We start from the raw sequence: 13,470 nt of genomic DNA on the forward strand, positions 1-13,470 counted from the left end.
AATAATATGGTACAAAATGCTTTATAAATGGTACTATACACCAGTTCGATTGTGCAAAATTTATGGGAATATAAGCAACTTATGTTGGCAGACTTGTAGGGAGCAGGGCACCTTTCTTCATATATGGTGATCCTGTAATAAGGTACAATAGGATTGGGACTCGGTATTTGTACTGCTACAAGAGGTCACTGGACTCCAGTTGACAAAGACTGCCTGCTTAACATTGGACCACTGGATCTCCCTTCTAGGCTAAGGAAGCTGATGGCTTGCATTGTTACTGCCAGTAGGATCGTGCTGGCTTCATCGAGGAAATAGGTCAAGCTCCCGCCAATTCAACAAATTATTGCAAAAATTGATTACATCTATTTGATGTCTAATTAACATTAAAGCCCTAAACTGCAACCCCCAAAACGCAGGAAGCCAGTGCACAGAAGATACAATTGGTGTTCTGTGCTCCAGTTTAGAAGTGTGTTTAACTAGATGTGCAGGATTTTGTGTGACCTGTAATACATGCAGAGCGTAGGGGTCCTTTTATCAAGCTGTGGTAAAACGTGGTCTTAGCATGCCCCTACGTGGGTTTATCCTGCATACTAAGGACATTTTTACTTAAGCTGTAAAATGGTCAATTTTCCATTTTTTAGTATTAATGATCATGCGCTAATAGCCGTTAAAAGAAATACAATGTGAGTTCTTACTGCCATCCATTTTGTAGGCGGTTAGTTCCTTGCTAATGTAGATGTGCTGTTTATGTCCACTCCCTCAAAAAATAATTTTAGTGTGCGGTTAGTACGCACACATTTGTCAGTTATCGCAGGGCACCAGAGGGTGGTCTACAGAACAACATTTGAAGCTGTATTAGGCATGTGTTAGTTCTTAATGCAGCTTAGTAAAAGGGTCCTGTAGTTTTGTAGTTGAAGTGAGGCAAAACACGACTTTGAATAACTGATCAAAAGTTTTCCAGAGTTAAAAGGTCATATCATTTTCATAAGAACATAAGAATAGCCATACTAGGCAAGACCAATGGTCCATCTACCCAGTATCCTGCTTCCAACAGTGGCCAATCCAGGTCACAAGTACCCGGCAGAAACCCAAATAGTAGCATCATTCCATGCTACCAATCCCAAGGCAAGCAGTGGCTTCCCATGTCTGTCTCAATAGCAGACTATGGACTTTTCCTCCAGGAACTTGTCCAAATCTGTTTTAAACCCAGATATACTAATCACCATTACCACATCCTCTGGCAAAGAGTTCCAGAGCTTAACTATTTGTTGAGTGAAAAAAAATATTTCCATGTGACTTCCTTGAGTGTCCCCTAGTCTTTGTACTTTTAGAACGAGTAAAAAAATTTGGTTCACTTCTACTCGTTCTACACCATTCAGGATTTTGTAGACTTCAGTCAGTACTCTAGGATGAATACCATCCGGTCCAGGAGATTTGCTACTCTTCAGTTTGCTGAACTGCCCCATTACGTCCTCCAGGTTTACCATGAAGTCAGTAAGTTTCTCCGACTCGTCCGCTTGAAATATCATTTCCGACACCGGTATCCCACCCAAATCTTCCTCGGTGAAGACCGAAGCAAAGAATTCATTCAGTCTCTCCGCTACGTCTTTGTCTTCCTTGATTGCCCCTTTTACCCCTCGGTCATCCTGCGGCCCAACCGATTCTTTTGCCAGCTTCCTGCTTTTAATATACCAAAAAAAATTTTTACTATGTTTTTTTGCCTCTAATGCTATCTTTTTTTCGTAATCCCTCTTGGCCTTCTTTATCTGCGCCTTGCATTTGCTTTGACACTCCATATGCTGCTTCTTGTTATTTTCAGACGGTTCCTTCTTCCATTTTCTGAAGGCGTTTCTTTTAGTCCTAATAGCTTCCTTCACCTCACTTTTCAACCAGGCCGGCTGTCTTTTGGAGTTCCGTCTTTCTTTTCTAATTCGCGGAATATGTATGGCCTGGGCCTCCAGGATGGTATTTTTTAACAGCGTCCACGCCTGTTGTACAGTTTTTACTCTCTCAGTTGCCCCCCTAAGTTTTTTTTTTACCGTTCTTCTAATTTTATCATAGTCTCCTTTTTTAAAGTTAAACGCTAACGTATTTGACTTTCTGTGTACAGTTACTTCAAGGTCGATATCAAAACTGATCATATTATGGTCACTGTTATCAAGCGGCCCCAGTACCATAACATCCCTCACCAGATCATGCGCTCCACTAAGGACCAAGTCTAGAATTTTTCCTTCAGTAAGTTGGGGCAAAGATTAACCCCTTTGATTTTCCTTTTCTCCTAATGGGTGAGAACAGGGTTTCTGTGCTTGTTTCACATTAAGGTTTCAGTTATCTCTCTCTGGTGTTCGTCTTGTTCTCTCAGAGCTGCAACTGTTTACCTTGTAGTGTACAGATTAAGTCCCTGTGAGTGGGTATATTATCCTCTGTTACTAAATGTTAGTAAGCACTCACAGGCTGCCCTGCTGCATCTTCAAGTCCTTTCCTCTGCTGTCAACAGCTTCACTCTCTCTCTCTCTCTCTGAGGGTCAGGAATAGTCTCCCTGCGACCAAACCTTCTGCCTTAGGGCATTCTGTGCCTCAGAGGGGCAACTATAAATAAGACTGACCACCTTGATCAGTTCTAATCACAGCTAAACTTACATTACCCAACTTGCAAAGGACTTAAATAAAAAACAACTTACGCATCCAGCTTCTCCTACGTAAGCGCACAACTATGGAATGGACTCCCAAAAGTTGTTAAAATAATCCATAACCATCTAAACTTCAGGAAATCACTAAAAAACACACCCTCTTCAAAAAGACTTACCCCACCGATCCAGCATAAATCCCCACACCCAGCAACACATCATAACCAATGATCATACTGGACAATATACAATCTTCATTCCCTTCGACTCTTATGGTGCCTGATACACACTTACCTCACTCGACCACAATATAACCTTGTATTTGTTATCAACCTACTGGCGAACAGCTTACGGTACTATGTAAGCCACATTGAGCCTGCAAATAGGTAGGAAAATGTGGGGTACAAATGTAACAAATAAATTAAGTAATTAATGTTTTTATTCTGCTTAAGCTAATAAGGCTCAAAGTAGATCACAGTGGGACTTAGTGTCATGTTTTCTCTTGATTTTTGCTCTTAAGCTAATCCTTGACCTGCATGTGCTTATTTCTTGGGGATCTGCAGTACAGGTGTTGTGCTGAAAATATCCCCGGTGTCCAATTGTTTCTACGTTTTGAGTAGTTATTTTACTTGGGTACCGCACCCCAGAGAAGTACTTGAAATTTTTGGCTTTCTGCTCCACCCAAACTCTTAATCGTTACTGCAGTAGTCGTTCATCAAATTTTCCCCATTTTTCTGTTTCCAGTGTTTTAACTTTCTCTTATGCAGTACCTCCAAGTCAACACTCTTATCCTAAATGAGAGGCAGGTTACAATATGATTCCAGTTCTCAGTCAACTGGGGTAATGGGACATCCAGATCCTCTGACTGTACAGCCAGAGAGCTCTCCATTAACTATTGATGGGGCCAAAGATGGCTACTTGGAAGGAGTAGACTTTAGTCTGGTAGATGTGTGAGATTCTGCTGCCAGCCTACAGGGGACTTAGCACTTGAGAGAGTTTTGCTGGGGTGAACTTCTGACCTCCTACAATGGCTGCTCCTTCCTGTCAGAGGCCATCATGTTCTTGACTGGATTACTATTTAAACCCAATCACTGTTTGGTTTTCTTGTCGTGACTTGTTCTGCACTGAGTGTTCTTTGGCTGCCTGTTTCACATCAAATTTTATTCATCTTGTCAGACGCTTTTTTGTTCCTGCTCTAGATCCCGGTTGGACCTCAGTCTTCCTAATTAGTGTGTCCCACTTACTTGTACCTCTGTTTTAGGTTCTTCTGCTTTCTGGTTTTCATTTTGAATTCCAAGGTCAAGACCTGGAACTCAAGACCTGGCAGTGACCAGCAGCAGTGAAGACCTGGCAGTCATCAGCACCAAAGGTCAACCTGAAGGGAAGCTGGTTGTTACAGGTGGAAGACCCTACCCTATCTTCCTCTGGACCCATGGTGCCATGCCCTGAGGGAAACTTGTTCATGGACCTAGCCTGCTCACCCTGCTTGGGTCAACCTACTCATGGGAACCACTGCAAGATTATGAAAAAAATGATCAGACCAAACTGCTGGCATAATCCCACATATGAAATTTTGACATCCTTACCCTTCCTTCTCCCATTTATCCCTGTGAAATATGAAATGCAGGGTGTGGCCAACTACATGAGTGGCAGCATACAAAATGATAAGTACATTTACATCTAATAAGTCATCTGCCCTGAGTGACCCAAAGTCCTCTACAGGTGAACAGTCTTCTAAGAGTAAAAGTTCATGAAATTATAGCTGGTAACTCACAAAGTGGTTAATTGCTTCACTGGGGAATCTGGACATCAATATCCTGTGAAAAGACGGGGTGGTAGATACCTGGAACGCCCTCCCATGGGAGGTGGTGGAGATGCAAATGGGATAAACAGAAAGGAATCCTGTTTAGAAGGAATGGATCCAAAGAAGCTTAGCAGAGATTAGGTAGCAACACTGATAATTGGGAAACAATGCCAGTGCTGAGCAGACTTCTACAGTCTGGGTCCTGATCATGGCTGAATAGACTTGGATGGGCTGGAGTGGAGCTTTGAATGAAAAATATGATGTGGTTCTGTTTTTAAATGTTTGTACATGTTTTAATTATGTGTGATTGTTTTAAAGAATAAAACTGGTTGATATCTGGTAAATGTATGTTTTATGTATATTGTTATTTGTGTTTTATACTTACCTATTTACTTATATTTATTAATGTATAATTTATTGTAACATCAATGTATCTACTTTCTGTTGTTTTTTTGTCCTGCTATTGTGTACAGTATATTTTGCCTCTTTTTGTGTTTGTTTTTGCTATTGTTTGGTGAGATGTCACTCTGCCATTTTTTTTTCCTGAGGGGGACACTCTTACTGTTTGGTCAGGTACCATTCTTTGTCATTCTCCTAAGTTGCCTTTATTTGCAATTGATTGGTAGCTGTTGCTTAATCTCGTTTTCCTGAGGGGCTACTCTTTCTTATTGTTTTGTGAGATTGTTGTTCAGTACTATTCTCTTAGAGGAGGCCACACTTTCTCAGTGTATGGAGATGTCACACACTGTCATTTTCTGGGAGGGGTTACAGTTTGCTAGGGTTTCGGAAAACGCCATTGTCTGTCATTCTCCAGGAGGTGTTCTCTTTGCTATTCTATCTCATTCTCCTGAAGGGCCACTCTTTTCTATTGTTTGGTGAGATGCCACTCTCTGTCTTTCTCTGGGGGAGACCTCACTTTGCTATTGTTTGAGATGTAACTCTGTGCTATTTTTTTCTTGAGGGACCACCATTTGCTATGGCTTTGTGAGATGTCTTTCTGTGTTGTTGTTCTGGAGGGGCCACTCTTTACCATTGCTCGGCGAGATGCCACCAGTAATATAAATTCCACCCAAGAGGCCCCAGGGAACGACAGCGTCCACTTATAACTATTCTCATATTTTCTGAGGTAGCTCTGAGGGCTGTTCCAAAATTTTATTTTGAACTGTTGCTTTCTGTCATTCTCCTGGAGGGGCCACACTTTTCCTTTGTTTGGTGAGATCTCACTCTCTGTCAATCTCCTGGAGGGGGCTTCTTGCTGCTAAATTCCTCATTAGGCTGGTAAATGGTCTCTATCCTGGCTTATGCATGAAGTTTGAGAGCTGAGAGACCTGTAGGCCTATTTCACTATAGGCAGGTTTCCATAGCAATGGTGCCATAGCAACTGCATGAGCTGTGCAGCAAGTAGACTTGTGAAAGGGAAATGTTATGAGTTTGCACTTTTGTACTAAAGGCCAGCAGGCAGACTTAGCTGTGTGAGTAATGATGCATCAGCTGCATGTGTGTGTGGGTCCAGTACTGAATCCAAAACATGGAGAGGACTAGCTCACCACTGTGAATTTCACAAACTGACTTTACATGCAGAGGAATCTCAGCCAAAGGATTTTTACTGCCTCCTGGTTAGTATTAGAACTGGCAGACACAGTACAAGAGGGCAAGGCAGTGAGTACAGTACACACCAGCTAACATACACTCCTCCAGGACTTAGGGCCGCCGAGGGGGGGGGGGGGGCAGAATTCCCCAGGTCCAGACCCGGCACTGGCAAGCTTCTTCATGCCTACCTGCTCCTGCTGCACGCTGCCTAGGATCCAGATGATTGCATTCATTGGAGCCGACTCTGTGGGTGCTCTGGGTGCTTGAGCACCCCCAATATTGAGAAAATTCCTTGTATGTGTTCAAGGAGGGGTTATTTTCATTGGACTTAGCACCCCCAATAATTTTGAAAAGTTGGCTCCTATGATTGCATTAATGCAGGTCATCCAGGTCCCGACTCACAGCACACAGGAGCAGGAGAGGACAGAAGCAGTCACTGAGACAGAAAGGTAAGGGGAGGGGCGGTCTGAGTGTGGGAGCGGTGTGGCAGTGGCTCAAGTGTGGGGGGGGGGGGGGGGGGCGTGGTCCGATCCTGCCCTCTCGGCAGCCCTGCCAGGACTAATGCATAAAGCGCATTTAAATCATGAGTTACATCACCAGTCAGGTTCCATCTGATCCTCTGTTATAGCAGGGTCTTCTGGGCCTGTGGTGAAGCAACTTAAGTTCAAAACAAAATGATTTTATTCAATGTAGGAAAACACAGAGAAATGCCTGACTTACGTTTGCAAGCTTCAACAGCAAACATCAATATTCTTGTTCCGAGTTTGTGGGCTTATTGTCCTGTCCGGAGTCTTAGGTCTCAGAGTCGGTGTTTATTGGGTGCTTCCTCATTTCAGCAGATTCGTCTGGAGGAGGAGATTCATTCTCGGGCCTTTTTACTGATAGGACCTAGATTGTGGAACTCTCTCCCCTTTGAAGTGTGGCAAATTTCTTCTCTATCTCTTTTTAAGAAGCATCTAAAGACATATTTGTTTTGTAGGGCATTTTCTTGAGGGGAGATTTGAGGATTTGGTGGGTGGTTGCATGGTCTGCTGAATTTTATGTGTATATTTTAAGATGGTTGTTATTGATTTTATGTATGTTATAAATTTGTTAAATAAATAAATAAATTAGACACAGAGGGGGCAATTCTACAGTTGTGTACCTCCATTTAGGCACCCAGAGGACACATGGTATCAGCAAATTCTATAATGGTACCTGGGTACCCAGATTCCGTTACAGAATTCGTACCATACCCTAGTCTCTATGCACCACAGTTACACCATCCATTGGCTATGTCAGCTGTGAATGTGTGAATGCAGAGTGTCCAATTGATCATGAACTATTGCTCACCGATCTATAGATCACCGGTCAGTTGGTTGCAGTACAATTGATCACCTGGACTTTTGATCATGTGCCAATTAATCACATTGCAATTGATTGCACATACAATTGATCACGAACACAAGACTTCAAAGCAAAGAAAGATTGTATTACTATAGATTTCAAAGTAAAACTGGTTGTGAAAAAAAACCTCTTTAACTACAAGACTTCAAAGTAAAATATGTTTATTAAGCCACTTATCCCATGTTTAAGTAAATACATAATACAAAATAGTAAATAAAATACATATGTGAAGCAATCATGAATTTGATTAATTAGAAATTGTAATTGTATGATACACCACGTAAATAGTGCAATAGATCGATGTCGCCATAACGACCAGCAACACTGGCAAGTTGTGTTGCTGTGTCGCGGTATTTCTTGTGTTGTATAGAAGTTTATTGCCCAGCTAAATAATGGTTGATGCTTACGTCATTCTGTGCCTGTTCAAGTTTCAGCCCATTTATAAATTTCTATATGGAAGGATGGCAACTTCCTAGCATTTCTGCAAGCTATGATGCCAACCCTCATATGAATTGTTTATTTTGGGCAACCCATCAATAACAGATCCGTGACAATTCCACATTATGTGTGGTAATCACAGAGGCCTTCATCTATTATGACGAATTGGTCGACTGATCCAAGTGACCTCAAAATAATCAAGTACTGACTATGCCTCGGGAGGGGGGGGGGGGGTATATGCCACTCTCAGAGAGCACACCGACTACCCCTGTTACATCAGCAGGTGGAATGAATGTTAGAGCAGGTAAATATCGCATTATCAGAGCAAAGTCTGCATCGCTTACATATCTTTGTTGGAGACTATTTGACTGAAGGTTTCGATATACGCTTTGAGTGAAATGAAAGAAGCAACCTCGCTGTTAAGCAGAAGACATTGCATTAATTGCAGTCGATTCAAAATCAGTCAGTATTGATTGCGGAGCTGCATTTGGAATCAACAATATGAGAATTGCCAGGAAACGTCTATATGTTTTCTCAGTCTTGTTAGGCAGCAATGTGAAAACCTCTGGAATGCATTTGCAATCCCATGAATGGAGTAATGTTTGAATAGAGGAGGTTGCAGTTTTAAAAGTTCCATCACCATACCAATGTTGTGATTGACAAAGTAAAAGCATGTTTCGATTCGTACTGAATATTAAAATTATATTTTTATCAGCGCTGTTGTCATATTTTAAGAACTTTTTCCCATTGTTTAGCATAATTACCTCTCTTGGAATCTTCAGCTCTTGTCGAAGTGGCATTGTAGTGCTCTGTCGCACACAACGTAAAGTACGCTTTATTACATTTTGTGCAGGTAGCTTAGCAGCAACAGCTGATGAAACTCCCACGGATACTTGTGCAACAATCTGGTGACCTGAATCCTGAGTGGTCAAAGCTTTTTCTTTAGCTGCTGATATGACCTTGGTTGCTTCAATGTGGCCAGCATCAGCCGTGTGATTATGTTCACGTGTTCTTGCAATGATGCTTATGTTCTTCCCTTGTCACACTTCCAACAGATGTTATTATTGCTGCATTTTTCATTAAAAAACGTATAACCATTGTCTATAAGCTTAGGTTTTCCTTTCTCACTATTTACATATTCCAATGCCATTCGAACGCCTTTTCTAACTTACGACTTTTAAATATGCTAGTAACAGAACTAACGCACGAAAATGTTATAGTAATGCTAGATAAGGCCTAGAAAGAGAACCCATAGCCTCACAAAACTACCTCACCAATCCTTCCAATTATCAAAGTCCACCTCCATACTAACCTAATACCTTTCTTCTCTCTTCTCTTAATCTCTACATAACAAACTCTGTAAGCCACATTGAGACTGCAAATAGGTGGGAAAATGTGGGATACAAATGCAATAAATAAATAAAGCGTTACACTGTTATCTTTTTATGCTGCTTAATGCCCAGTTTTTGCCTATCTTGTTGTATCCATATGTGTTATCTTGATGCCCTGTTTTCGTAAAAGTTTCACTAGTTAACGCTTTGAAGTCTTGTGTTTGCATCACTTTGAAGTCTTGTGTTCACGATCAATTGTAATGTGATTAATTGACTGCACAATCAAAAGTCCAAGCGATCAGTTGTTCTTGATCAATTGACATTAAACTGAATGCAGCAGAGATGCACATAAATGACAGCGTTCCCTATGTTACGTGTCTAACTTGGAGACCCGCCCATGTCCTGCCCCGTTGAATATATGTGCAATGTAAGTTAGGCTGTTACGGAATAGCACTGAGGGGCCCTGCCAGCACCTTCACAGGTATGTAAACCCTTATGTGTATAAGTGCTGATATTTTAGGGGGCTAATTTTCAAAGCACTTAGGCTTACAAATTTTCATAGGTTACTATGGAACTTTGTAAGTCTAAGTGCTTTGAAAATATGCCTCGGCACACGTTCATATGTGCAAAGGGTGCCTGGTTTGCCCTGAAAGAGGGCCTAAACTCAGTAACCTACAGCTCTCCCACTCATAGCCTGTTTTACTCTTTACAGAATATCAGTGTAACATGGCAAACATGTAGCAAGAGTTAAAGCCATATACTTCATGCCTAAATGACAAAAGAACACCCATAGATTACGTTGTATCCCACCTGGACTCCACCCCTCTGAACGCTCACCTGCAAGCTATACGCCATCTGTGCATGTTCCTGACACCTAAATCTTGGCATCCTCTATACAGTTACCCCCAAAGAAGATAATTCAGGTGCTGATTATAGCTGCTATTGTAAGTCTATTCTATACAGAAAAATAGAAGCTTATTTTTCTTTATGAAATACTAGTGTAAGTGACCAAAAGCAAACATTTCATACGTGAATACTTCATATATAGCTGGTGCTTAATTGTCAGCTAGAACCCGTTTAAATTACAGTATTGTATCATTGACATGTGCGTTTGTGCAGTCAGCCCAAATCCAAGTGTACGGCCACCAACAACCTAGACACAATCAAATTATGGTGGACACTTTCTGATTTGTTGGCACTGTGTAAGAGCTCATTCATGCAGATAAGTTACCACTTGCATGTGCAACTGACTAAATACTGCCATTTACATACTTTCTTCCAACGACCTGAGTTTATATAGGAAGAGAAGCAATTTTATAAGGAGTCGCCTACTTTAAGCTAGAATCAGGTGCCAACTGAGGTGCTATGTTACAAAGAGTAAGTGTCTATAGTACATATTATTTTACTGCTCCCACCCCCAGCATCTGTCATTTCCAGTGCGACAAAAATATTTTTATTTTTGTAGTGCCGGTGTTTACCCAGTGGTAATTAGACAGTGTCGCATGCTGCCTGGTTACCACCGGGTTAGTGTGGGAGCCCTTACCACCACCTCAGGGTTCCTGGTTATCTTTCCGCAATAGTAAATCCGCTCCCTGGATGGAGCAGAGTTTTTTTTATTATTGTAGAAAGATAACCAAGAACTTTGAACCTAAAGGTTTTAAATAGCAAACATAAAACCTTAAAATCAATCTGTGCTGACACCGGCAGCCAATGCAACTCAGCCAAAACCGATGAAATATGGTCAAATTTTCTCTTGCCTGTTATCAAACTGGCAAATGGTTAAAAAATAAAGCTAAAAGGATCGGCTGCAAAGTTTATATCAGGCATGTACATTGCTTAAAGATCCAGGCCCCGATATTCAGACCAGGAGATAACCAGGCTGTCTACCATGGTCAGCGTTAAACTCAGATATTCAATGCCAGTCCATTTCCGGTCATCAGCATTGAATTTGGCTGGTCTGATTTTAACCGGCAATGCTGATATTCAGCACTGGCTGCTTAAAGTACTTAAGTATTGCCATACCGGGAAAGACCAAAGGTCCATCAAGCCCAGCATCCTGTTTTCAACAGTGGCCAATCCAGGTAACAAATACCCGGCAAGATCCCAAAAAAGTATAAAACATTTTATACTGCTATGGACTTTTCCTTTAGGAAGCCGTTCAAACCTTTTTAAAACTCTACTAAGCTAACCGCCTTTACCACATTCTCCAGCAACGAATTCCAGAATTTAATTACACGTTGAGTGAAGAAACATTTTCTCCGATTAGTTTTAAATTTACTACATTGTAGCTTCATCGCATGCCCCCTAGTCCTAGTATTTTTGGAAAGCATAAATAGACGCTTCACATCTACCCGTTCAACTCCACTCATTATTTTATAGACCTCTATCATATCTCCCCTCAGCCGCCTTTTCGCCAAGCTGAAGAGCCCCAGCCGCTTTAGCCTTTCCTCATAGGGAAGTCGTCCCATCCCCTTTATCATTTTCATCGCCCTTCTCTGTACCTTTTCTAATTCCACTATATCTTTTTTGAGATGCGGCGACCAGAATTGAACACAATATTCGAGGTGCGGTCGCACCATGGAGTGATACAAAGGCATTATAACATCCTCATTTTTGTTTTCCATTCCTTTCCTAATAATACCTAACATTCTATTTGCTTTCTTAGCCGCAGCAACACACTGAGCAGAAGGTTTGAACATATCATCAACGACGACACCTAGATCCCTTTCTTGGTCCATGATGCCTAATGTGGAACCTTTCATGACGTAGCTATAATTCGGGTTCCTCTTTCCCACATGCATCACTTTGCACTTGCTCCCATTAAGCGTCATCTGCCATTTAGACACTCAATCTCCCAGTCTCCTAAGGTCCTCAATTGTTCTGGCCAAAGTTATTCCACCTATTGTGATGGCCAGATATAGCCACCAAAGTTGGCTGCTCTCACTTTAAAAATTGGCAGATAGACGGTTGTATTGCCAATATGGTCAGCATTTCAGAAGAACGCATGTAAAACGAGGAGTGTCCCCTGAAGCATCCTATTTGGGTGAAGTGAGTCCCTGTTGAGATTGTGAGGAATTGAAGCTCAAGTTAATTGCTTCCTTCCTCATAACATGCTGTGTGATAAGCAGTTGAACAGCAGAGAATGGTTTTGAATTGTGACCTTTGAAAATCGTAGCACAGAATATGTCCACATCAACTCTCTGAAATTGAAATTATTTGATGGTTTATTTAAACCTTATAAGAAGAAGGAATTACACATTAAGATTAGAAGATTAAAATTGAAAATTGATTGGAGGTTTTTGGCCGATGATTGGTCCTAGTCATAAGGAGCCTTGGCTTTTGAAATTCAAGTGGGTCAACACTAGTTGTGACCAGTCCATGGCAATTACCTTTGACTAATGAAAACTTAAAAAGAGAGAACTTAGTGTCACATGATATAAAAATCAGTTGGGTGTGTGTGTGTGTGTATATATGTTTCCACTAGCAACCCCTAGCAATAGTTTCATGATACTACCACTAGGGTTATGTTTACATATAAGTGCAGTAGATGAACTTATATGGAAATATGACCCCTAAAGGTGGTACTGCAACACTACCACTAGGTGTCGCCAGCACAATTTTGGAAGAAGGCACCGGTGACGGCAGGAACAGCTAAGGATTGCTCCTGCCTGCGCCACCAGGCACCATGGATTTTGTCTAAGGAAGGCCTGGGGGAGAGGGCCTTTGGGAGGGTGGGGTGACACCAGGGATTTTGCTAAGGTAGGCTGGGAGGGAGGCTACTAGGGATGACATCCTGATTGTGGGGATATCTGGGAGAAGCAGCACAATAGAGGGGTTGAGGATTTGAGGGAGGCACTAAGGTATTAATGGAGGAAAAAAGTACTGCACAACAGCAACAAGACACAATAAATGTACAAAATGCAATTATGAGTCAAATAATGTCATCTTGAGAGGAGTTCCAATGACGTATGTCCAACCATCTCCACATAAAGATGAAAAGTGAGACTTTTCTGTGCAACAGCAACAGGTGGAAAGTGGTGTTCCAAGTGCAGTGAAATGACTAAAAAGCTTGTACTACTGATTAAGCAGGAGAAGCTTTCCCATGTGTCCATCAGGGGCATCACACTGTGACATGAGGACTTGCTATCCTGCTTGTCCTTGGACAACATCTGTACCTTCTCTCCAAGAAATAATGTCCCAGAAGATCTAAGGTTCAGCCTCAAAAGAGCCTTTTGCTTTACATAAAGACAAAACATACCAACAAAAGCCTTCCTGTGGACACCTTCATTTCTAG

General features: G+C 41.6%; 1 protein-coding gene across 1 annotated transcript in view; it reads left to right on the forward strand.

Moving 5' to 3' along the window:
- Positions 1-3,470: 3,470 nt before the first annotated feature.
- Positions 3,471-13,470, forward strand: part of RFX4 (regulatory factor X4) — a 94,100-nt gene continuing 84,100 nt past the window's right edge. The window contains exons 1-2 of the mRNA XM_030214809.1: positions 3,471-3,577; positions 3,926-4,026. Of these exons, the coding sequence (XP_030070669.1) occupies positions 3,471-3,577; positions 3,926-4,026 (208 nt within the window). The remainder of the gene's footprint in view (positions 3,578-3,925; positions 4,027-13,470) is intronic.

This window comes from Microcaecilia unicolor, chromosome 9, assembly GCF_901765095.1.
Source record: "Microcaecilia unicolor chromosome 9, aMicUni1.1, whole genome shotgun sequence".
Taxonomy (NCBI): domain Eukaryota; kingdom Metazoa; phylum Chordata; class Amphibia; order Gymnophiona; family Siphonopidae; genus Microcaecilia; species Microcaecilia unicolor.